Below are 20,322 nucleotides of genomic sequence, written 5' to 3' on the forward strand. Positions count from 1 at the left end.
CTTATAAGGTTGCACAGCAGTCCTACAAAAGTCGTCCTGTCGGCAACGCACGTATAGCCAAGCGGCCGTATAAGAAACTATATCGTGTGCATTGATCACAAGGGAAACCTAGGTAGGTAACCAACTGCTTTGCCATAATAATATCTCAACAAACTTTACAATGATAATTAGACTCGGCATTGCAAAGATAAAAGTAATAAGGCGTATTAGATAGTTACTGTCGAATAAACATCAAGTCATGTTCTATCATGATACATCTACTTAACGAGTAATCGAGCAATTAAAGGTAGCCTACGCGTCTAGTCTCGTTGATCCCTTTCAGACCATTCTTCCTGGGGACACATTGCCTCCTCCATTGCTTTTCCCAAACCAACCCGGGATGAATATACATGCCAATATAGACGCGAAAAGGAACACGGGCTACGGTCGAATTATAAGTATGTAGTACTAGAGTGAAATCTTTGGTATCATTGGTCCGAAGCAGTCGTTAATCGCGATGCATTTCCCGTAGAAATAAAATGGACGACTCCGCAAGTGCACAGAGAAGAAAGTTATGCAAGGATGAAGCTGCATGTATTCTTGTTGCCATTAAGCCAGATTTGATGCCATAAGCGTAACCATTAGAACGCATCTTCCAGAGGGCAGTCGATGCTGTCATGCCCGTCTCGCTCGCATAAAGCACACCACTTCTCTGCATCTACCACACCACTATCCTTACCCGCTAACGGCCCTAAGTCTTGCGGGTTAGGGAGGATTTTAATTGCAGCCGGGGGAGCGGGAGGAGGCGAGATAACTGTCTTAGGCTTTATTGGGGATAGGGGACGAGGTGTGTCGTCTTCATTAGCGCTGGTAGGAACCGACATGCTCTCGAAGCTCTCTCGCGACTTATCGGATGCTTGGTCACCCGCTATAATCTTGCTTTGCTCGTTCTGGGATCCGAACATGTTAGTGCATGTAAGAATGTCGTGGCCGCCAGTCTCGCAAATCTCGCACCAGAGCGTGCTATTCTCGGTAACGGATGAATATGCATCACTCTCGGGCATTGTGTCAAGAGTTTTCATACGCTTGTGGGTGGCTTCGGGTGAGCGTGTGTCGCGCGGGGGGACTACAGTTCCCCTGGAATCGCGATACGATGATCGATTGGCACTGCCGGTAGTAGTAGAGCTGACACGGTTCATTGATGCACCGGCGCGCCTAAGAGACTCGATCTCACGCTCAAGCTCCTCTTCTCGGTTGCTCTTGTTGTCGATAAGACCGCGCAATTCGAATACTTCCCGTTCCAATTTTTCCCTCGTCGAGCGGTTATCGATCGAATTCGGCCGGGAATTAATTAGGGAATTATTACGTTGTGGCTGCGTAGGCGTCTTTTCCGGAGAATCCGAGGCGGGAATAGAGTCCCTGCTGAGGGAATGGATAATAGCCTTGAGACCTCTAATCTCGTCTTCCTTTTGTTCTAGCTCCTTAGACATGGACAACTTATCCTCTCCGCTGTTACCCCCATTCAAGGCCGCAGCGGCTTTCTCACGTTCCCTTCGTAATTCCGTCCTTGTCCTTTCGACCTCTCCTCGCAAGAACTCTACCTCGCCACGTGCCTCCGCTTCTCCTCGACGAGCATCTTCCAAGCCTTCCTCAAGCTCCTGAACTAACTCTTCGAGCTGCTTAAGCTGGCGTGCGACGCTATCGACATCCTCGTGTCGCTCCTGTGCTTCGCGAAGCTCTTGTTCCAACTCGCGAATTTTAGCATCATAAACCCTCTGAGTTTCAGTGCTGGCCATCTCGAGAGTATCGATAGTGCTGCGAAAATCCGCTCGATGTGTATCAAACTCGGCGGTAAGTGTGGCGATTTTCTCGTTCTTCTCTCTAAGCATCGTTCGAAGCTGCGAACTGTCCTTGTCGTCCACGCTACCTGCTCTCATCCTCCCGCTATCCGACTGATCTATCAGCATCGTAAGCTCAGAGAGACTACTCTCCATTTCAGCCAGAGTAGATGCTTGATCTTTCAATTGCCTGTCTCGGTCTTCGAGTTGGGCTCTGAGCCGTTCGATTTCTTCCTCATTTAAGTGAGCAGCCCGTGATGCGGGGCGCTTAAATGATAGTGATGATACCGATCCAATACTTCCGTTGGTCTTAGGATGCAAACCCACAGGCGTAGTTTCTTCCTCGTCGTAACTGAAAATCGGCCCCATAGCCGACGCACTTCTAGGGAGTCTTAACGGCTTGTTCGGATCCCCGGGATTACTTCGCATACTTGCTCCAAGCTTAGGGACGCCGGGGGTTCCATAGCGAGAGGGTGCCCTCGGGCCTGGTGTCGCTGTCATCGGTCGGGGCGCCGGGGTTAATGTTAACTTGCGAACGGGCGATTCAGGACGTGGTAAGGATGGTCTATTTCGTTTGCCTTGGGGGCTTGGAGCTCTGGTTGGGCCGAGAGACTTGCTAAAGCTCGGTAGTGAGGGAGTCGGGGGTGTATAGTTCGTAGCATTCTGACCGGCGACCCTTAATCCAGGGGTGGGGGGAAGAGAACTTGAAGGCGTAGGGGGCGAGTCGCGTTGCTTAATGAGTTTATGAATCGGTACAAAGATGCCAGAGCCAGGGATCGAAGTAATAAAGTAGGATATACTGCAAGAGGTGTTGGTAAGCAAGGAACAGATCGATACGGAAGGAAATGAAACAGAGTAAACACAAGTGCGGATAGATAAGACGGATAGATAAAAGAGAATGTCAAGATTTACCCATCAACATCGCCGCTATTCTTGCCGCGTACAGCGTACTCGGGATGTAGCTCAACACCAACAAAGGTGCCTTTCCTTCCAGCAACTGAACCTACAAAGCGAACAGTTCCAGTCATATTTCCAGGGACTTCAACGTTGTCACCCAAGTCGAAGCCATCGCCGGCGCCGGCGCCCTTTCCTGGCGTAAAAGGGGGCATTTTGTGTGTTGAATCGGTGAGGACAGTATCTATGGCGTAGCTCTCGCTGTCATCAGGAATTGAAGCTAATGAGCTTGGGGTCAGTGCGGCAAATGAAGCTTTGCGCGCAAGAGCGCCCGAGCTTGGAAGGAGTCTCGAATGTGCAGAATAAACGCTATTGAGGTTCGGTGTAGAAGCGGTAGCGATTCCAGATTTTCTAAGGGACCGAGACAGAGTGCGTTGTCTCTGCGGCTGCGGTAAAGAGAAAGTTGTCGAAGCCATAGTGGGCAAAGACTCCCTTTCCCACTCTTTATTACACTCCTTGGTGTGTAGGTACTATGTATGTAGTAGTTGTTCTTTTTTTTTACCCGCTATTGATTTATGGAGCGGGGACCTTCAGCTCTCGTCCAATCCGATAATCTCACTGGCTCCCGGCTCTCCCACTGAATCTCACTAATGGGGGGTACACTTAGGGGCACTCCTATAAAAAGCCCACTAAAGCAATGGATGGTATAGTGGGCTTCTGGTAGCTATTGCCGTCGCGTGGGAGAGAGGGAACTGATTCCAGCCAATGATTGGTAACGGAAACCTAAACAAGCTTGGTGCACTAAGACCTAGAAGAGATTAGCTGCTAATAAGAGAAAAATGTACGAAGGTACAGTAGTTCATACATAGCAACCCAAAATAAAAAAATATAAAAGAACACATTGGGATTCGCAAATACCTACTACCAGAAAGCAACCACAACTAAATAACCCGGTTTGTCCGAGTTGAGTGGAATTGAAACACGAAATATAGGTAATAAAAGACTCTGACCACGCTGGCAATCTCGAGGCCCGGGTAGTCTTTAATAGATGTATGAATAACTCGGGGAATCCATATCTTGAAAACACAACATGGAAGCTGCAAGATCCTGAAGAAAACAAAACATGCATACATTACCTAGGTAGGTAGGTATATGTATAAAGTAGGAATATGTATGTTCGATGATCACCTACCGTTCAATGTGGATTCGACGTGGCTAGGGTCGACCTACATACATGTACCTAATGTACCTATTCGTAGTGACTCCTGGCACTTTTTAGATGCGTTAGTCACGATGGCGGCAGCGATGGTAGCAACAATAGCGATAGTGGTGAAGACCATTAAAGACAAGTACAATACCAAGAGCAAAGCTTGCAATTATCGATTTATAGCAGTAACTACCTTGATACCTATATACCTAGGTCGTAGGTATGTATTCGGCACACTCCAAATCTATCTATCATGGACACAATATGAAGCTTACATACTGTGCTCAAATTCTGTGGCGATTTCAGCGCCATGACCTAAGCTATAAACAAGAACCAAAGCTATGCCAATCATATCTCAGGACTAACGTGCGCTCGGGTGGTGAGACGGTAGACCTATCATTTTTGGAAGCTACTTTGACGCAGCGATGCAGCAACACGGGCCGTTGATGCTTTTGTCTAGGTTAGGTACTTTAAACAACTCACTCTGAGTTTAATTTAATCTACGCTACATAGTACATAGAGGTACCGTAGTTATGGAGACTTTTCTGCAGCATTACGCGCTGCGGCAAACGAGCATATGCAGGACGGCGTGCATCATTGGCTTATACTAGATTAGCCACATGAGGGGTCGCAAGCTCTTTTTGTTTACAATGGCAACCTATCAATGATACGGTGATAACAGCACTACGTCAAAATAATACGGCCAGGAGACCTCGTCAGCCCTTACAACCTTGAGATTTAATCTGATGAAAATTCAACATATCATAGGTACCTATAGAAGTAAATAGATACCTATTACATGTAATCCAAAAGTTACTCACGTCCAGGTATTAATAATACGTGCTAAAACCCCTGGCCTGAGACAGGCTCAATGACCTTGCGTCACTTTTATTGGGGTTTGATTCCCAAGCCATGTTAGTGGGCTCGGAAGCTAATATAGCTCCAACATGCAGGTTAACAGTTTAAACTACCTTTAATGCAAGTAGCTTTACGCGTAGTTACCGATACCGTGAGACCTGAGATTGAGGTCATTAAGTAAACTTTATATTTAGATGTTTTCAATCAGAAGCATGTCTCGATATACGGCATCAAACATGGTGTACGACTCGGAAAAGGATCCGTGTATTATCATATCTCATTAAACAAGTACATGGACCTTGGCCTCGGAACCATTGAAGCTACGCCCCCAACCCGGAACCACAGTAGCGAGGTATAAAACATGAATACTAGAACGTAGATTATATTAGTAAGAACATCAGGCACAAGAGGTAAATAGTTCTTACATTACTAGGAGCTTTTCGTATGAGCACGTTGCGCGATGACAAGACCTCTAGCCGATTCCGATTAAGTTGGAGGCAATTTTGGTGTACAGTTGACTTGACTGAGTCTTCCATTCTTCAGGGAAATCTTCCTATTCGGAAATATTGTCGTGATAGCCATTCTAGTTCTGCAAGGCCGAAGACTTCTCATATAATGGATGCAAGTTTGCAATCTAGGAGTCTAGTAACGCTTTGAGTGTCTGAAGTCATCCGTTGAACCTGGATGATAACGACTCAGTAGTAAAGAGTAAGTCACGCTTAGCTGTTAGAGTCGTGTTCCCGCTCAATAATATCGCTTCGTCCCAGTGAATGCGTCCCGTCGTTCAATACCATAGCCTCTCGATGCCTTCTGCGCAGTCGTTGCTCTTCAGCACTTTGTCCATTCACCCGAGGAACAAGTTCGACCCGCAACGCATCGTCTTGGTCTTCTTCGTTCATGTCGATCTCTAAAACAACTTTAATGCGATTCGACCTGTCCCGCTTCGACCTCCTCGACTTAGTAGTCAGCTTTGCCTTCTGTAGGGCGTTCCGGCCCGCCTTGGTCGTTTTTAGGTGAAAGCAAATATCACTGATCCGATTCTTTCTTCGATCCAAGTACATGGCAAAATTATTCTGCCTTTCTTCCTCACCCTCCCCCCATGGTTGCCTTGCCAGCCACTTCTCAACAAAACCAGCCTCGATTAATTTGTCAACGCCGTATCTGTGAACTAGCTGAGAAACCAGCATGAGACAGCGCCGCTCGCCAATGTCCCGAAGGTAGTATTCATCATACATGGGGTCATCAAGCTTTTCATGTTTTACATCATCAACAGATAACTCCAGCGATCTTACCAGGGCACTATATGCTTTTGGAGTATTGAACATGTTCAACGGCTCCTGATAAGTTTCCTCTGTATATGAAATTAGGGAATTAGTCGTGCAGAATCTGGGCAGGTCCTCGAATACATACTGTCCTCCATAGCGAAAGCGAGCGCTCTCAAAGCCTCCATGCGCTCATCATAATCCTCCCGAGTGATACCCCATAGAAGAGTATATATTATGGAGGCATCATTAACGGCCCGTCCAGCTATAATCTTCAAAGCCGTATCACGTATCGCAAAGTTGTAGTGACCGAGAAGGTTCTCTAAAGTATCTGGTCTGAGCGAATCTTCAGTGTCTTGGGTGATATACTGGGTCTTCGGTGGCGTTGGTTTGATCTCAGCTTCGTCTCGGTAATGTTCTAGAATTGTTTTCATGCCGATGAGGAAGCTTATAGTAGCTAGGCCAAGACCAACGGCGGCAAGCCGCTCATCTCTGAGGAAGGATGGGAACCCCATTTTGTATGAGCTATTGAACATCCATATCAATAGCGACCATTCGTAACTTGTAAAAGTATGGGAAAATGATAGCAGTTTGCATTAATTAATGGAAAGGTAGATTGAGCAGTTCCAATGAAGCTAAAGTCTCAATACTTAGGTATTGATGCACCTTATCGATAACTATGACAGCATGGATTATGGATCTTGAATGGGTCTAGGGATCGACGGTTGCTGCATATACAGTGGGGCGATAAGATAAGAGGCCCAGCTGCAACCAAAAAAAAGTCGAACTGAAAACTAAAAACTTATTATCTACAAGACTCAGCGCCTCAGATCCCCCACTAGCACAGCGTACGGTTATCTGCGCCCAGGAGCTTTACGATGGCGGGTTCTCAGCTTAAAAGGCTAAAGGCATCTTTGAGGGAGAAAGGCGTCATTGGCCCTCAATTGTCCAAAAAACAGAAAAAGAAAAATGCGCAGGATGGAAAGGCAAATAACAACCGACGATATCAAAAAGCAGCAGAGCTGGAGAGCATACGAGAAGAGTTCAATCCCTTTGATCTAAAACATAATGCCCGTGGTCCCAAGTTCCAAGTCACTACGAATAGGCCAGCAACTAGCAATGCTGCTAAGGGAAGGCCTAGCGAAGCAAAGTCTCTCGGCGAGGAAAGGGTGAGTTTATATATTGAGCGAGAGGTTGCGCATCTTCCCAATTAACAAGCCCCTATAGCGACGTCAAACTCTTCTTGTTGAACTCAACCGACGCCATAAAGTAGGAGGTATACTCGATCGACGATTTGGAGAGAACGATCCGCATATGGCACCCGAGGAGAAAATGCGAGAAAGATTCGTGAGGGAGAAGCAGATTCACAAGAGTTCCGTTTTTGACCTCGAAGACAACGAAACTAGCGAGGGCTTAACTCATTTTGGTAAATCATTGTCGTTCGATGGTCCTACTTTGGTAGATGACTTTGAGGAAAATGATATCTCGGCCGGATCTGACGTAGCCACCTCGGACGACGAGCATCGTGGCTCGAAGCGTACGCGGCCTTTCAATAGCGAGGCCCAGGATGACAATGTGGAAGAAGGGCAACCGGAAAGGAAGAAGTCAAAACAAGAAGTCATGAAGGAAGTCATCGCAAAGTCGAAATTTTACAAGGCTGAACGACAGGCAACCAAAGACGCCGACGAGGATCTACGAGAAGAACTCAACATGGAGCTCCCAGCCCTTCATGATTTGTTGTTCAACAGAAAAAAGGCGACAGATAACACAATCGCTAACGAAGGAGAATCTGCTGCTTCCGGCAAGGAGAGAATGGAACGTGATTACGACTTGAGACTCCGACAATTAGCACAAGACAGGAGAGCACAGCCGACAGATCGGACCAAAACTGACGAGGAAAGGGCTGAAGAAGAATCAAAGAAGCTTAGAGAGCTCGAAGAGAAGAGACTCAAGAGGATGCGTGGAGAAGAAGTTAGTGATGATGAGGATGAAGAGGACATCGATAATCATCAGTCAGATGATCAACCAACAAACGGCCCAATTTTATTCACAGAAACAGAGGAAGATGACTTTGGGCTAGGGAAAGGGATAAGAACTCGGCCGACGGCGACGGAACTCGGATTCGATGATGAAGACGACTTCATAATCGAAGAGAACTTAATAGCTAATGATTCGGATTTGGAGCCCATCGAAAGTGATGCATTATCCGATGAAGATTCGAATGCTGAGGAGGACGATGATGAATTTACGAAAGGGCTACTGAACGACGAAGAAACCCAAAACCCGGTGTTCAGCGGTCGACTTACGGGCTCTGCAGTACCAACTGATACCAAACAAGATTCAAATGGACTGCCCTACACTTTTCCCTGCCCGCAGACTCTAGAAGAGTTTATCGACTTAACACGGGGGATCTCTATACAACATCTACCAACAGTCGTGCAAAGAATCAGGGCATTATATCACCCAAAATTGGACAGTGGCAATAAACCAAAACTTGCCAACTTTGTGGCGGTCCTCGTTCGGTATTTGGCATATTCATCCAACCAAGCGAAGCTGCCGCCATTTTCTATACTTGAAAGCCTTATTCGACACATTCACTCCTTAACAAAGTCTTTTCCAATTGAGTCGGCAAATGAGTTTCGCTCACAGCTCGAAAACTTTGGCCACTCACGGCCACTTACTCCGAATCTTGGTGACTTGGTGATTCTGACTGCGATCGGAACCACATTTCCTACATCGGATCACTTCCATCAAGTGGCGACCCCAGCTGGGCTGCTTATCGCGCGAAACCTTGAGAGAGTTCCGAAACAAGTTACGGACTATGTTCAAGGTGTATATCTATCCACCTTAGCTCTCCAGTATCAGCAGGTTTCAAAACGCTATGTGCCTGAAGCGATGAACTTCTGCCTCAATACGCTATGTGCTTTAGCACCAGAGAAAGCTGAAGGAACTTTGGGACAATTTCCAGTTCATGATCCTATGTCAGGGATTCGCATCACTGGTGCTCAGTCCCTCACAGTAAGAAAGCTAACCCCCGAGGACTGTATCAAAGATGGCATCTCCGATGAGGAAGCCCTCTCAACCAAGCTTGCAATACTTACCACCACTCTCGGTCTATTAGACGCGGCGGCAGATCTTTACAGTGGAAAGTCCGCTTTCTTCGAGACATTTGAGCCGGCTAAAAATGTTCTCGCTCATCTGGGAAGCAAGTTATGTAAAGCCAGGTTTCCAGCTGTTCTAAATGATCGGATCGAGAAACTCCAATCCAAGTTAGATAGGATGCTCAGGCTAGCTCATATGGCACGACGGCCCTTAGAGCTCCATCACCATCGTCCCCTCCCCATCAAATCAGCCATTCCCAAATTCGAAGACTCGTTCGATCCCAACAAGCACTACGACCCCGATCGCGACAGAGCCGAGCTGTCCAAATTAAGGGCCGAACACAAGAAGGAGCGCAAGGGCGCCATGAGAGAGCTACGGAAGGATGCCAACTTCATGGCTCGCGAACAGCTCAGGGTCAAGAAGGCCAAGGATGCTGCGTACGAGAAGAAGTACAAGAGGCTGGTGGCGGAGATCCAAGGCGAGGAAGGCAGGGAGGCCAACGCGTACGAGAGGGAGAAGCAGATGCGAAAACGGGCAGCAAAGAGATAAGGTGGCGGTTAGCGCTATGGGTTAGGGGTATATTATTAATAGCACTTACAATAAATGTTAAATTTAAATGTTTCCAACTTCCTCGGTTTACGAACGAGGTGTTCAGTAATCAGAAAATAACCCATCGACTAAAATATTAGGTGTTCGAGTTATTCTCGACGCTTACGAGCCATAGTCCCCGATGAAACCTCGTATTACGTGAATCCTTCACGTATCTTAGAAGCTGGGAGTATGCCAAGCCTCGCATAGATTTAAGCACGTCAGCCATTCTGTCTGTCGGACGTTAGGTGTGCATACCTACCTAGGTACCGTTTAATGACCCGTTCTCTCTTCGTACTTAGATACCTAGGCAGCCAGAACGGGATGGTAAAAAGCTTGTTCGAGATCCTTTCGGCAGATCCACTTGATTGCCGCTGATGAGTGATGGGGATTACTATATTGGGTGTTTCGTGGTGTATTGCGGCTCTTGGTTATTATGGGGTATGTGTCTGTTTTATATCAACTACTTGTCTTACCTAGGTAGGTAGGTTGGGTAGTTGGGGAGGATTACTTGAACTTGGCTTGATATTACATACTGTTATGTGTTGTTTATCGTAGCGAAGTTAAACTGTCAGTTGTGCAATTATTCGGCTAGGAATATGTCAAATCTTCCGAGTATACGCAGGCGGCTTTACGCTCTTGAATTTTGGGTTTATCATCTCTCTTGTTTCTATGCTATTCTACCAAGTGAGTAGGTACCTGTTTACCAAACATGCTGGAATTGCACATCTGTTTCTTTAATGTCTATAAGCTTTAATAAATTCGTAATTGCGTATAATGGGGCTGCCCCCTATGACCTTAGAGGCGGTATTTATATCTCATCTTTTCAAAGTACATGTCCCTTTATGGTATATTTTGATAGATTGCTCAGAATCCTGTCTTATTCCTCCATGATATCAAGGCTCTGCCTTAATTTTGATGTGGTGGTCTGCTTGGTTTTCGAGGAGATCCGCGAGGCGAAATACTGTTCTCGATGTTTTTGTTTGATCGGACCGGGTGATATAGTTGGGTTATACAAGACATTTTCGTCCTCGCCTTCGCTCCGATTCATCTCTCGTACCTGTGTAAAGGCATCACATCACCCCCCCTAGTGCCCTAACGCCCGTGTCTGGTCATGTCACACATCTAGAGTTGCCCCCAAGTCTATTGGTAACGTCACACGACCAGGTAGTGACATCACTGTATAGAGTGTACCTCTGCGAGGAAACAGCTCATTTTTCGATATAGCCCAAATATACATCCAGTAAATCGGATCTGCACTATTTGGCTTTTTTCGTTATATAAATATGCTCCCTGAGAGGTTGTGACCAAAGCGTGCCTGTCATTGAAGACGATTTGCTGGCCGTTTCTTTTAGGTACTGTTTATTTATTTGGTGAAAAGCAAATCGGCGTACGTGCGTATAAGAGCAAGGCGAGAACTGATCTACTTGGCAAAGCCCTGGAAGGCGATATAGATCAAAGGGCTTGTTTAGCTCGCCAATGCTGGACATCTCGATAGTACGATCTAGAAGGCCTTGGGTTTTTCATCGACTATAGTAGTCGGTCGGGCCAGTGGTCCTAGTCCGCGTAAAAAGGATCTAGCGGCGACTACTTGGGATAGGTGATCCAGAGACCTGTCGCATGCTTTGGTATTTCCGAAAGTCGGTGTTCACAAATTGTGCTGGTTACTAAGTCAGCATATAGTCTCATTTCCACGAAGTTACGAAAGCAATACGGATTTCTTACCTGTTGATGGAGGTGTAGCTTGACAGGTTGGATACCTGAATTCCACATTTTGATGGTTTGACCTATTCTGTGCTAAGCTCCTTCTCTTCTGTATCATGGCTAGAATTTGCTGTTGTTGGATATGGCTATATCCAGCAAATCTCTCAAGCTCTACTAACACATCATCTTCAAGAGAGGCGACCCATAACTGTCTCTGAGTTTCATCGTTGTTATAAATTGGGTTAGATGAACTCGGAATATTTCGGTGTTGTGCTAATTGGTTATGGCGGTGTTGCGGTGCGAAGTTGTTTGCAACGAGCAAAGGATCTAGCGGAATAGGAGGCACTGAAGGCGTCGAAGGTGCCGACGTGAGAGATTGTATTGTGAACTGGACTGGGTTCCCTAGGGAATTATCCCCAACTTCGGTGGGAATGAAAGAGTGCGCATATTCGTTACTGGCAGGAAACGCATTGTCCGGCTGATTGAACGAACTCATCCAACCCTCATACGCGCCGTGACTGTAGCTTGGGACTGCCGAAGATATGGAGGGACTTGCAGCGGCCCATTGCGCCACGGCGGGCACCTGAAGTGCCCCCGGAACAGGGCTGCCCGAGGCTTGTCTATCTTGAAAGGTCCACGACCCGTTGTATCCATCCGTCTCGTCGGATACTGAACTCATCGAATCTGTTTGAGAATCAGATTTCAATATCTCGTCAAGTAGTGCTAACTTTTGCTTGCGCTTCTCTCCTGAAGCCTGGCGTCAGCGAGATGTCTTGCGACGAAGCTGGCGAACGGTAACTTACGATATGCACGAGACGCGATTCTGTTCTGCTCTTTGCGCACGTCACTGTTTCTCTTCTTAGGTTGTTTTGTTCGGGTAGACGAAGCGAGAGTTGTATTCGTGCTAGCCTTATCCATGGCGCCAGCAAGGTATAACTTGGATGTTGAACAGAGTCGATCTTTTGAGATTGAAGTTCCGAGAAACTCTTTTTGATGTCTAAGCAAGGAAGTGCGGGAACGAAGAGAGTCATTATATAACATGGAGTTAGGAGATATATGTCTTGTTAGCTAAGTAGACGTGGGATACGAACAGCCCTATCACGATTAATCTCTTTGAGGCGGTACCAATGTAAGAATATATCGATTTCCCAAACCCGTCTTGATTCCACCGCTAAGTGGCTTCTCTCTTTAGGGTAACCATGTACCTTTTCTTAGAGGCGAAAGCTTTGATGTGGACCGCTGTCCAGAATTCGGATTTTACATATGAATAACTACCAGACATGACAAGCATTAGGTATGTACATACATACATACATACATACATACATAGAACGCTACCAGTAATCTTGCTGTCATCTTGCTGGTCCGATGCGACTCCATCGCGTAACCTGATTGGCAAGAAGCCAACGAGTATCATATGCTTTCATATGTTTAGTTAATGGTTAACTTCGAAAAAGTCCCCCCTTCTCGACAACACGCGAGGCTGAAAATAGAACATACCCCGAGATCTTCAAGGGTCAGGGTCTACTACGAGCCCTATAATTGGCTACCCTTAGTCATCGTGTTACCAAGCATTGACTATCTATGTAACCCAGGTAGTTTCTAGGGTTCCCGCTAATAGAACATAAGCATAGAATTTTTGAGAAGCCTAATTCGGTACCTAGCCATCGCTCACCTCAGCACCTACTTATGCATTGTGTACATCTTTAATGATTGATTAGTATAGAATGTCTCATGTGGTCGGGCTTTCCTTACAATGCTCACTACTATGTATCAAAGGGCAATATCGATCATCGCAGCGTCCTGCCTTGTAGGGCTCGTGGTAATTATACTGAAACTTTTCAGCTTGAACGACAACAGCAACGGCAACGGCAACGGCAACGGCAAAGGTAACACTTTAGGGAATTCATGTTCCTAATACATAGCTTCACAATAGCATTCATTAGTTACACATTTATTAGATACTAATAAATGACTATCGAGAGATATAGTATAAATAGAAAGACCATACTAAAATTAGCATTCCACTTTAGCTACATATAGACAAGTGAATGATAAGGTTATATGCGTACCTATGTATGTAGGTATGCAACTAGTTCAAAACTTACACGCTTCTAAACCTTTACCGCCTTCAGTACCTACCTACCTAGTTTAAAAGAGAAATTCTTCTAATTACCTAATATAGTTACTCTTGTCACATGTGCATGTGATAAAATAGTAATCCCGTGAGCTTTGACCTTGGGCACAGTACATTATCGAGCAAATATAGCCAGTAGCTACCTAAACTTAATGAAGCAAGTGTTTAGGTGTTGTTTTTGTCTAGGTATTGTTTAACGGACCAATCGTTGGGCAACGGGAGCTGAGGACGGGAATGTACCTAAGTTCCAGGCGGTCAGGGTTTATTGTCCCACTTAAACCCGCCCGCACAAGCCCGCTAGGATTCATCAGCTCGCAGCCCTACCATTCTATTCCTGCCGTGCGCCATCCGTCACAACTGCTAGTGGCTAGGTTAAGCTCTTTGAGATGACGACATGCGCCGCATCTATTTGAATTCTAATTGTTCTACTTGAGCATCGTAGAAATCGAAATTCTAAAGAGAATGAGCAATATTTAAGCTGATAGTTAGATTCCATCCAATTAGGTATTAGCCAAACTTCTTAGGGCATTTCATACATACGTCTCTAGTTACTGTAACTTTATACCTGCAGTAGCAGCAGCAGCGGTAGTGGTAGGAGTTGTTCTTTGCATATACTTCCCTTTTGTATGATTGGACAAGAGTATACGAACAGAAAGCTTATGGGTTTTGATCTAGATGTAAGGAGAATTTGCTCCTGTTTGCCTGTCTAGGTACTTAATGGAATATTATGTACCCAAACAGGTATCGTGGGCAACCTCCATATAGTCGATTCAGCTGACTCGGTTGCGGACCACGTAATTTTAGTAGGGCTAGGAGACAGACTTAATATCTTACTACATGAGTATTTCCCGTTACATTTCCACCAATGAAGCAAGCCGAACTGAATAGACAGTACAAATTTACTCGGCATACGTCAGAGCCTTCTCGGTGTCTGACCTACCCTGTCAAATGTGCATGGGAGAATAGTGTAATCATTCTAGAGTACATATGTATACCTAATATAGGTATATATATGCGGATGCCAGCCAAGTTATTTCCCCCCTTTCTACAAAAGAGCCTACGTGTTACGGTTGGGTCTTATGATCTGTAATTCGATAACTAGACGAAAAGGCCGCTAATCTTCTCGATAGCACGATTACATCGGACGGTAGAATTACACGGGAGAGTGTTACAGCTACGGTGACAACACTTTCGTCTTACCTCTTCGAACCGCGACGAAGTCGAAGCGATAAATTTTGATGACACTACGTACGGATGGTAGACGCGGGTGAAGAGAATTGCCTTACTTGAAGAGCCAATCAATATTGATTAGTATTCACTTAGGCCTCGGTGGATATACATATAGAGCCTAAGCTGCCTAATGGTATGTAATAAGGCTATGGAAAGATGATGCCCTGGAGGAATCTGCCACAAAGATGCCGAGGTCGGTCCTGTGGTCTGTTCCGCCCTTGTCAGCCTAAGTTCTGACATCACCCAACGATCTAGGTACGTAGTACATATATACTCGTTTGGATAGTCGTCAGATGGTCAAACATATTCGGGTTATAGAAGTATAACGCGATAGCTATGTATTGAGCTTCTTCATAGAATGTCATATCGATCTGGTTACGAAAACAAAGCCAGTGGGGTTTCAGGTTTTAGCTAGTTAGGTTAAGGAATTTTAACTTCGAGAAACCTTAGCCTAGTAGCCTAGCGTTCTTGGTACTTCGTACACTAAGTCCAGTGCTATGGAGTCCGTGTAACCCCCTCCACATTGCATGCAGCACAATCCAAATTGAATGCCGAAAAGAGCAAAGGGGTGGATCCGAGGTGAGGTAGCCCAAAGTATATTTGAGGCTGAGTTATAACAGATCTCACCTAAATCGCATAAGTAACTTCTCGCTCCAGCCTCAACACTACTAGATAGTACTTTGAGTCGAAGCCACGATTCTATCGGATTCTACGAAGAAACGGTGGCGCGCTAAGGAAAAATCTCAGCCTCGAACTGCGCAAAAGTTGAGGTTAGGACTGCAGAGGGGAGAGATGGAGATAAAAAGAATATCCTTTAAAGTTGCTTGCTAATCGGTAGTGAATTTTGTGGTCACCTCCAAATCTTCCATCGCGGTGTCTCTTTTACATACTCTTCTGTTTCCATCCTCATATGTACCTAACTTTAAGCACCTAAAGCAGGTTTTTTTTTTGGTTACAGTACATTAGGACATTCAATACCTTAGGACATTACATACCTACATACCTAGGTTAGGTTAGGTACGGAAACAGAGCCTTCTCGAATCGGAGCGGCAGCCTACTTTCAGCAGGAACGCAACCAGAACCTTCCAGCAACTCCGACCCAGGTACCTACACCCAAAGCAATCTACTAATCCACCAATCCTGTGCACCACAAGTACACCATAACCTGTCAATCCTGTCAATCTTGTCAATCCGTACCGAAACAAACCCATACACGAATACGTTCACCAATCCATCTATCAACTCATTTACTCCCGCTTCTTTCTTTCGCTTCTCGTACTTTGTAAGTCCTCAAGTCCTTAGTCCTTGATCCTTGGTCCTTATCAACTTCGAATCGCCTAGATATTTCCTCTCTTATCATATCTCACCCCTCTATTCAAAACCTCGCAACCAACTGATTCGCGCATTTGTGGGGCGCTATCTGGCTGCTTTTACCTCTTCACATCTTTACAAATAATACAAGACTTGCTTTTTGACCTTTGAATACCTATCTTCAAACCGAACTGCAAAGTCGCATTTTGAACTAACATTATTTGATACTTGAGAGATCCTACCTAATTAGAACGGTTATCTTCTACTTGCGGAGCTTCCCCTCAAGAATCCTCCCGTCTGACCTTCAATTCAGACGACAATATGGTCAAGGAGACAAAGTTCTACGATGCGCTTGGCGTAAGTCTTACTCCTTGGTGCACGATATATAATTGGCATTGAGAGAACATGTACTGATCTCCTTTGTCTAGGTCTCGCCAACCGCAACAGAGGCAGAATTAAAGAAGGCATACAAGACAGGAGCCCTGAAATGGCACCCTGGTAGGTTTTAATTAAGACGCATTAGACATCTTATGAATCCAGCATGTTAATCCTAGTTTTATAGATAAGAATGCCCACAACCCCGGGGCCGAGGAAAAGTTCAAGGAAATCTCACACGCCTACGAAATCCTATCCGACCCTCAGAAGCGTCAAATCTACGACCAATATGGTGAAGCCGGTCTCGAGGGAGGTGCTGGAGGCGGCGGCATGGCCGCCGAGGATCTCTTCGCGCAGTTCTTCGGCTCGGGCTCATTCGGCGGTGGTCTTGGCGGCATGTTCAGCGGCATGGGTGGCGGACCCCGTGGTCCGCCTAAGGCGCGCACTATCCACCACACACACAAAGTATCCCTAGAAGACATTTACCGGGGTAAGATCTCTAAGCTAGCCTTACAGCGGTCCGTCATTTGCCCCAAGTGCGAGGGTCGCGGTGGTAAGGAAGGTGCTGTTCGACGTTGCCCTGGCTGTGATGGTCACGGTATGAAGACTATGATGCGACAAATGGGTCCGATGATCCAACGCTTCCAAACTGTCTGTCCCGATTGCAATGGAGAGGGCGAGATTATTAAGGAGAAGGACCGCTGTAAGTCATGCAATGGCAAGAAGACCACCGTCGACAGGAAAGTACTTCACGTTCACGTCGACCGTGGTGTTAGAAGCGGCACGAAAGTCGAGTTCAAGGGTGAAGGTGACCAAGCCCCTGGTGTCCAGGCTGGAGATGTCGTCTTCGAGATTGAACAGAAGCCACACCCCCGGTTCACTCGGAAGGAAGACGATCTACTCTACCGTGCTGAGATCGAGCTCGTTACAGCCCTAGCTGGTGGTCCGATCTTCATCGAACATCTGGACGACAGATGGCTGAGTGTCGAGATCCAACCCGGCGAGGCCATTGCACAAGGTATGTATATACTTGATATTACTTTTGTTCATCCGAACCCGGCACTAATCAATTTTTGCAGATGCTGTCAAGATGTTAAGAGGACAGGGCATGCCTTCTCACAGGCATCACGATTACGGCAACATGTACATACAATTCTCCGTCAAGTTCCCCGAACGTAACTGGACAGATGACCCTGCTGCCTTCGAAGGTCTGCGCAAAATTCTTCCCGCTCCCACTCTCCTGAATATTCCTCCCGGGGACGCTATGACAGACAGCGTGGAACTAGAAGATTTGGACAACCAAGGACAGGCCCGAGCATTCGGTGGCGGTGCAGGAGGTATGGACGAGGATGATGAAGACGGTCACCCTCACGCCGAACGTGTGCAATGCGCATCCCAATAGACGGTATATCTAACGGGGGAGATTATTAGTTCGGTAGTGGGGTAGGTGCTGCACAGTATTTCGTGCCTCGCATAATTTGCCTATACTCCTACACCATCGGGGATTCCTTTCCGGTTAGGTTAGTAGAGAGGGAGAGCTTATTTACGGCGTAGCGTTTCTGTGGTTTGAGGACACGAATGATTTGCATGTCAGGGGCAAGCGCGGAAGGAGAGGAGTCTGCTATACGAATGATATGAACAAGGGTCCGCTATTCTGGTAGGAGGGCAAGGTTCACTTTTTTCTCTGCAGCTCTCCTTTTATTATTATCATCGATTACACCGAGCATCATTCCGCACGTGATGCTCTTGCGAAATTGGCGTTCGACGGACATAGAGAGGAATCAGGACAGACGTGCTTTATACATGATTGCAATACCGGTATTGATTTCATTGGAAACAATCATGTCCAAACTACAGTAACGTAACGGCGTTTGTGACCTTTGCTAACGTGTCTTACTGACTTGAGCAATATGATTTGTTACGACTTAACAGTTGTATTATTTCATACTTACCTAGAGAAGTTGTAAATATTTAACGTACAGGTCTAGTAGAGTTAAGGTGCAACAGAGTCTCCTTCAACATCGTCCGTAAACTCGGTCTTCCGCAGGTGTTCGACCGTATATAGAATAGTCTCCAACTCCTTCCGCGAAACATCTAGATTTCCCTCGGCGATATCCTGAATGCCCCCTTTCCGAGCCCAGTTTTCTGTCTGGTCTCGCTCGAAGAGCAGGAGAGAGCGGGTTAGTTCTGTCATGGGGGTATCTTCCCCTGCTTGTGCCGTGCCGTTGTTAGTAGTTGGCTGCTGGGGATCAGTTGCGACCACTAATTTAGGAGAGCTTTCTGGTCTGGTGATGACGAGAGCATTTAGGGGGTTGTCTTGTAAACGCAACGTCTGTACGTGGTTGAGGGTATTGTCTGGTAGGACTTGGAATATGAAGATTGCCGGGACACTGTTATGGCGTGTTAGATTCTGCGGATGATAGACAAGGCTGAGGTGTGGGGGGGGGATTAATGAAAATGGGAGAGGGCAGAGGGAAGGTGGTTTTACCGTTCGCAAATCGCTAACACAAAGCATCTCTCGTCCACATCGTACGAAAGTAACTGCGATACGGCGACTTGGACCGCGCCGGGCGCTATCTCCTTAACGTGGCGAAGGAGGTCCGTCTTGCCGAGGAGCTGGGCAGCCTTCCAGTTCCACACGAACAGGTGGTCGTCGCCGCCGGCGGAGACCAGGACTCCCGGGCGAGAGGCAGGTACGCAGAGGGCGCTGAGGAAAGCCTGGTGGCCGAGGCAGTAACTCTCGACGACGTGGGCGTGGGGGATGCCGCGCGAGACGCGGATGTGCTCGTCGCGGTCGGCCGTGATGATGTAGGGCTTGCCGTCTGGGCTTGCCGCCAGGGCCAGGGCCGTCAGCATCGAGACGTGGCCTAGGATGGGCTCGTGCTTGGACGGCGGGGCGTCTTGTTGGGCGGGCGCGCTCTTGCGGCTGGCTAGGATGCGCTCTTGTTCTTGTAGGGCGCGCAGGTTGCGCTGGGAGTGCACGGTTAGCCGGTTAGCTGCGGGCTTGAAAGATGAAGCCGGGGCGGGCGCGCCGGGGGGCGTGCTGGTTGGTTCCGGGGGTGTGGCGGCTGGGATGAGAGGTAGCGAGTAGACGTCTCCGAATTTGTCTGCGGATAGGATTGTAGTCCCGTCCGGGGTGATGGCGATGGAGCTGGGACGCTTGGGCATGACTCTGAATCTAGTGAGACTCGTTTCCTAGAATAATTAGATAGGATTATCCTACCTTTGACTTATTTCCTTAAGCTCGCCCTTCCCATCGTGCTCGAATACCCAAAGCGTCTTATCTTGGCCAGTCACGGCGACGAGATGTCTCCCATCTTCCGTTGCCGTCATGAGAGCCACAAAGGGTATTTCCGGCCCCTGAACACGAGACTCGGGCTTGTGTTTCTTTTTTCCATTGCCATTTGCTGCTGCTTCCACTGCACCCGTGTCAGCTTGACTAGTACCCTCCTCAGCGCTGGGCTTATTTTCTCCATTCAGCTTGCGCTTTTTCGATGGGCGCTGACCACTCTCTTGCTCATTGAGTTCTTGACCTTCCTGACCAGTCTCCTGAGGTTCGCCATTACTGAATTGTTTTGTGAGTGGATGAGTCCATGACGAGAGAAATGAGTTGCCGGCCTCGAGGTCGAATGTGTGGATGCTGGCTCCCTTGGCAGCGCAAAGGATGGAGCTTTGTCCAAGTCTGCTCAGATATTGGTACGGCAGATTCATGGTGTTGTGAGTTGATGCGATCAAATTGCTGATACCATGCGCTCCCAACAAAGTCTTCTTAGAGTTTTATTTGATTATTCCTTGGATCAGGTCTTAAGTAAACTTATTTACCTGATTGGAAGTTAG

At 46.9% G+C, this 20,322-nt stretch overlaps 6 protein-coding genes across 6 annotated transcripts; 2 read left to right on the plus strand and 4 right to left on the minus strand.

The window, feature by feature from the left end:
• Nucleotides 1–200: 200 nt before the first annotated feature.
• F4813DRAFT_347492 (uncharacterized protein) lies at nt 201–3,876 on the minus strand. The gene is made up of 3 exons (XM_049241972.1): nt 3,630–3,876; nt 2,730–3,519; nt 201–2,616 (listed from the first exon to the last, which is right to left on the minus strand). The coding sequence occupies exons 2-3, from the start codon at nt 3,185–3,187 to the stop codon at nt 621–623; spliced, it is 2,454 nt and encodes an 817-aa protein (XP_049103388.1). The 5' UTR covers nt 3,188–3,519; nt 3,630–3,876; the 3' UTR covers nt 201–620.
• Nucleotides 3,877–5,464: 1,588 nt separating this feature from the next.
• F4813DRAFT_228732 (uncharacterized protein) lies at nt 5,465–6,698 on the minus strand. The gene is made up of 2 exons (XM_049239883.1): nt 6,187–6,698; nt 5,465–6,127 (listed from the first exon to the last, which is right to left on the minus strand). The coding sequence occupies exons 1-2, from the start codon at nt 6,572–6,574 to the stop codon at nt 5,496–5,498; spliced, it is 1,020 nt and encodes a 339-aa protein (XP_049103389.1). The 5' UTR covers nt 6,575–6,698; the 3' UTR covers nt 5,465–5,495.
• A 152-nt stretch (nt 6,699–6,850) lies between these two features.
• On the plus strand, nt 6,851–9,766 carry F4813DRAFT_228740 (Nop14-like protein). Its single transcript, XM_049239884.1, has 2 exons — nt 6,851–7,207; nt 7,266–9,766. Exons 1-2 carry the CDS (start codon nt 6,917–6,919, stop codon nt 9,687–9,689), a joined length of 2,715 nt encoding a protein of 904 aa, XP_049103390.1. The 5' UTR covers nt 6,851–6,916; the 3' UTR covers nt 9,690–9,766.
• A 1,539-nt stretch (nt 9,767–11,305) lies between these two features.
• On the minus strand, nt 11,306–12,350 carry F4813DRAFT_385957 (uncharacterized protein; the record flags this gene model as incomplete). The annotated part of the gene is made up of 3 exons (XM_049246341.1): nt 11,306–11,388; nt 11,454–12,179; nt 12,236–12,350. The coding sequence occupies 3 exons, from the start codon at nt 12,348–12,350 to the stop codon at nt 11,306–11,308; spliced, it is 924 nt and encodes a 307-aa protein (XP_049103391.1).
• A 3,871-nt stretch (nt 12,351–16,221) lies between these two features.
• F4813DRAFT_229080 (chaperone protein dnaJ 2) lies at nt 16,222–18,246 on the plus strand. Its single transcript, XM_049239885.1, has 4 exons — nt 16,222–16,467; nt 16,539–16,608; nt 16,673–17,503; nt 17,565–18,246. The coding sequence occupies exons 1-4, from the start codon at nt 16,432–16,434 to the stop codon at nt 17,885–17,887; spliced, it is 1,260 nt and encodes a 419-aa protein (XP_049103392.1). The 5' UTR covers nt 16,222–16,431; the 3' UTR covers nt 17,888–18,246.
• On the minus strand, nt 18,183–20,280 carry F4813DRAFT_229100 (uncharacterized protein). Its single transcript, XM_049239886.1, has 3 exons — nt 19,709–20,280; nt 18,974–19,657; nt 18,183–18,875 (listed from the first exon to the last, which is right to left on the minus strand). Exons 1-3 carry the CDS (start codon nt 20,194–20,196, stop codon nt 18,479–18,481), a joined length of 1,569 nt encoding a protein of 522 aa, XP_049103393.1. The 5' UTR covers nt 20,197–20,280; the 3' UTR covers nt 18,183–18,478.
• Between the last annotated feature and the right edge of the window lie 42 nt (nt 20,281–20,322).

The sequence above is a fragment of the Daldinia decipiens genome, assembly GCF_022478715.1.
Source record: "Daldinia decipiens strain CBS 113046 unplaced genomic scaffold F4813scaffold_4, whole genome shotgun sequence".
NCBI lineage: Eukaryota > Fungi > Ascomycota > Sordariomycetes > Xylariales > Hypoxylaceae > Daldinia > Daldinia decipiens.

What these genes read in the sequence shown, in the direction of transcription:
- F4813DRAFT_228732 (XM_049239883.1), bottom strand. Translation starts at nt 6,574, where the DNA reads ATGTTCAATAGCTCATACAAAATGGGGTTCCCATCCTTCCTCAGAGAT. An exon ending in CGCTTTCGCTATGGAGGACA is followed by an intron (nt 6,128 to 6,186) that starts GTATGTATTCGA and finishes TTTCATATACAG; the next exon opens with AGGAAACTTATCAGGAGCCG.
- F4813DRAFT_228740 (XM_049239884.1), top strand. Translation starts at nt 6,917, where the DNA reads ATGGCGGGTTCTCAGCTTAAAAGGCTAAAGGCATCTTTGAGGGAGAAA. An exon ending in AGTCTCTCGGCGAGGAAAGG is followed by an intron (nt 7,208 to 7,265) that starts GTGAGTTTATAT and finishes AAGCCCCTATAG; the next exon opens with CGACGTCAAACTCTTCTTGT.
- F4813DRAFT_229080 (XM_049239885.1), top strand. Translation starts at nt 16,432, where the DNA reads ATGGTCAAGGAGACAAAGTTCTACGATGCGCTTGGC. An exon ending in AGTTCTACGATGCGCTTGGC is followed by an intron (nt 16,468 to 16,538) that starts GTAAGTCTTACT and finishes TCCTTTGTCTAG; the next exon opens with GTCTCGCCAACCGCAACAGA. An exon ending in AGCCCTGAAATGGCACCCTG is followed by an intron (nt 16,609 to 16,672) that starts GTAGGTTTTAAT and finishes CTAGTTTTATAG; the next exon opens with ATAAGAATGCCCACAACCCC.
- F4813DRAFT_229100 (XM_049239886.1), bottom strand. Translation starts at nt 20,196, where the DNA reads ATGAATCTGCCGTACCAATATCTGAGCAGACTTGGACAAAGCTCCATC. An exon ending in CTTAAGGAAATAAGTCAAAG is followed by an intron (nt 19,658 to 19,708) that starts GTAGGATAATCC and finishes CACTAGATTCAG; the next exon opens with AGTCATGCCCAAGCGTCCCA. An exon ending in GTGTTAGCGATTTGCGAACG is followed by an intron (nt 18,876 to 18,973) that starts GTAAAACCACCT and finishes ACGCCATAACAG; the next exon opens with TGTCCCGGCAATCTTCATAT.
- F4813DRAFT_347492 (XM_049241972.1), bottom strand. Translation starts at nt 3,187, where the DNA reads ATGGCTTCGACAACTTTCTCTTTACCGCAGCCGCAGAGACAACGCACT. An exon ending in AATAGCGGCGATGTTGATGG is followed by an intron (nt 2,617 to 2,729) that starts GTAAATCTTGAC and finishes CACCTCTTGCAG; the next exon opens with TATATCCTACTTTATTACTT.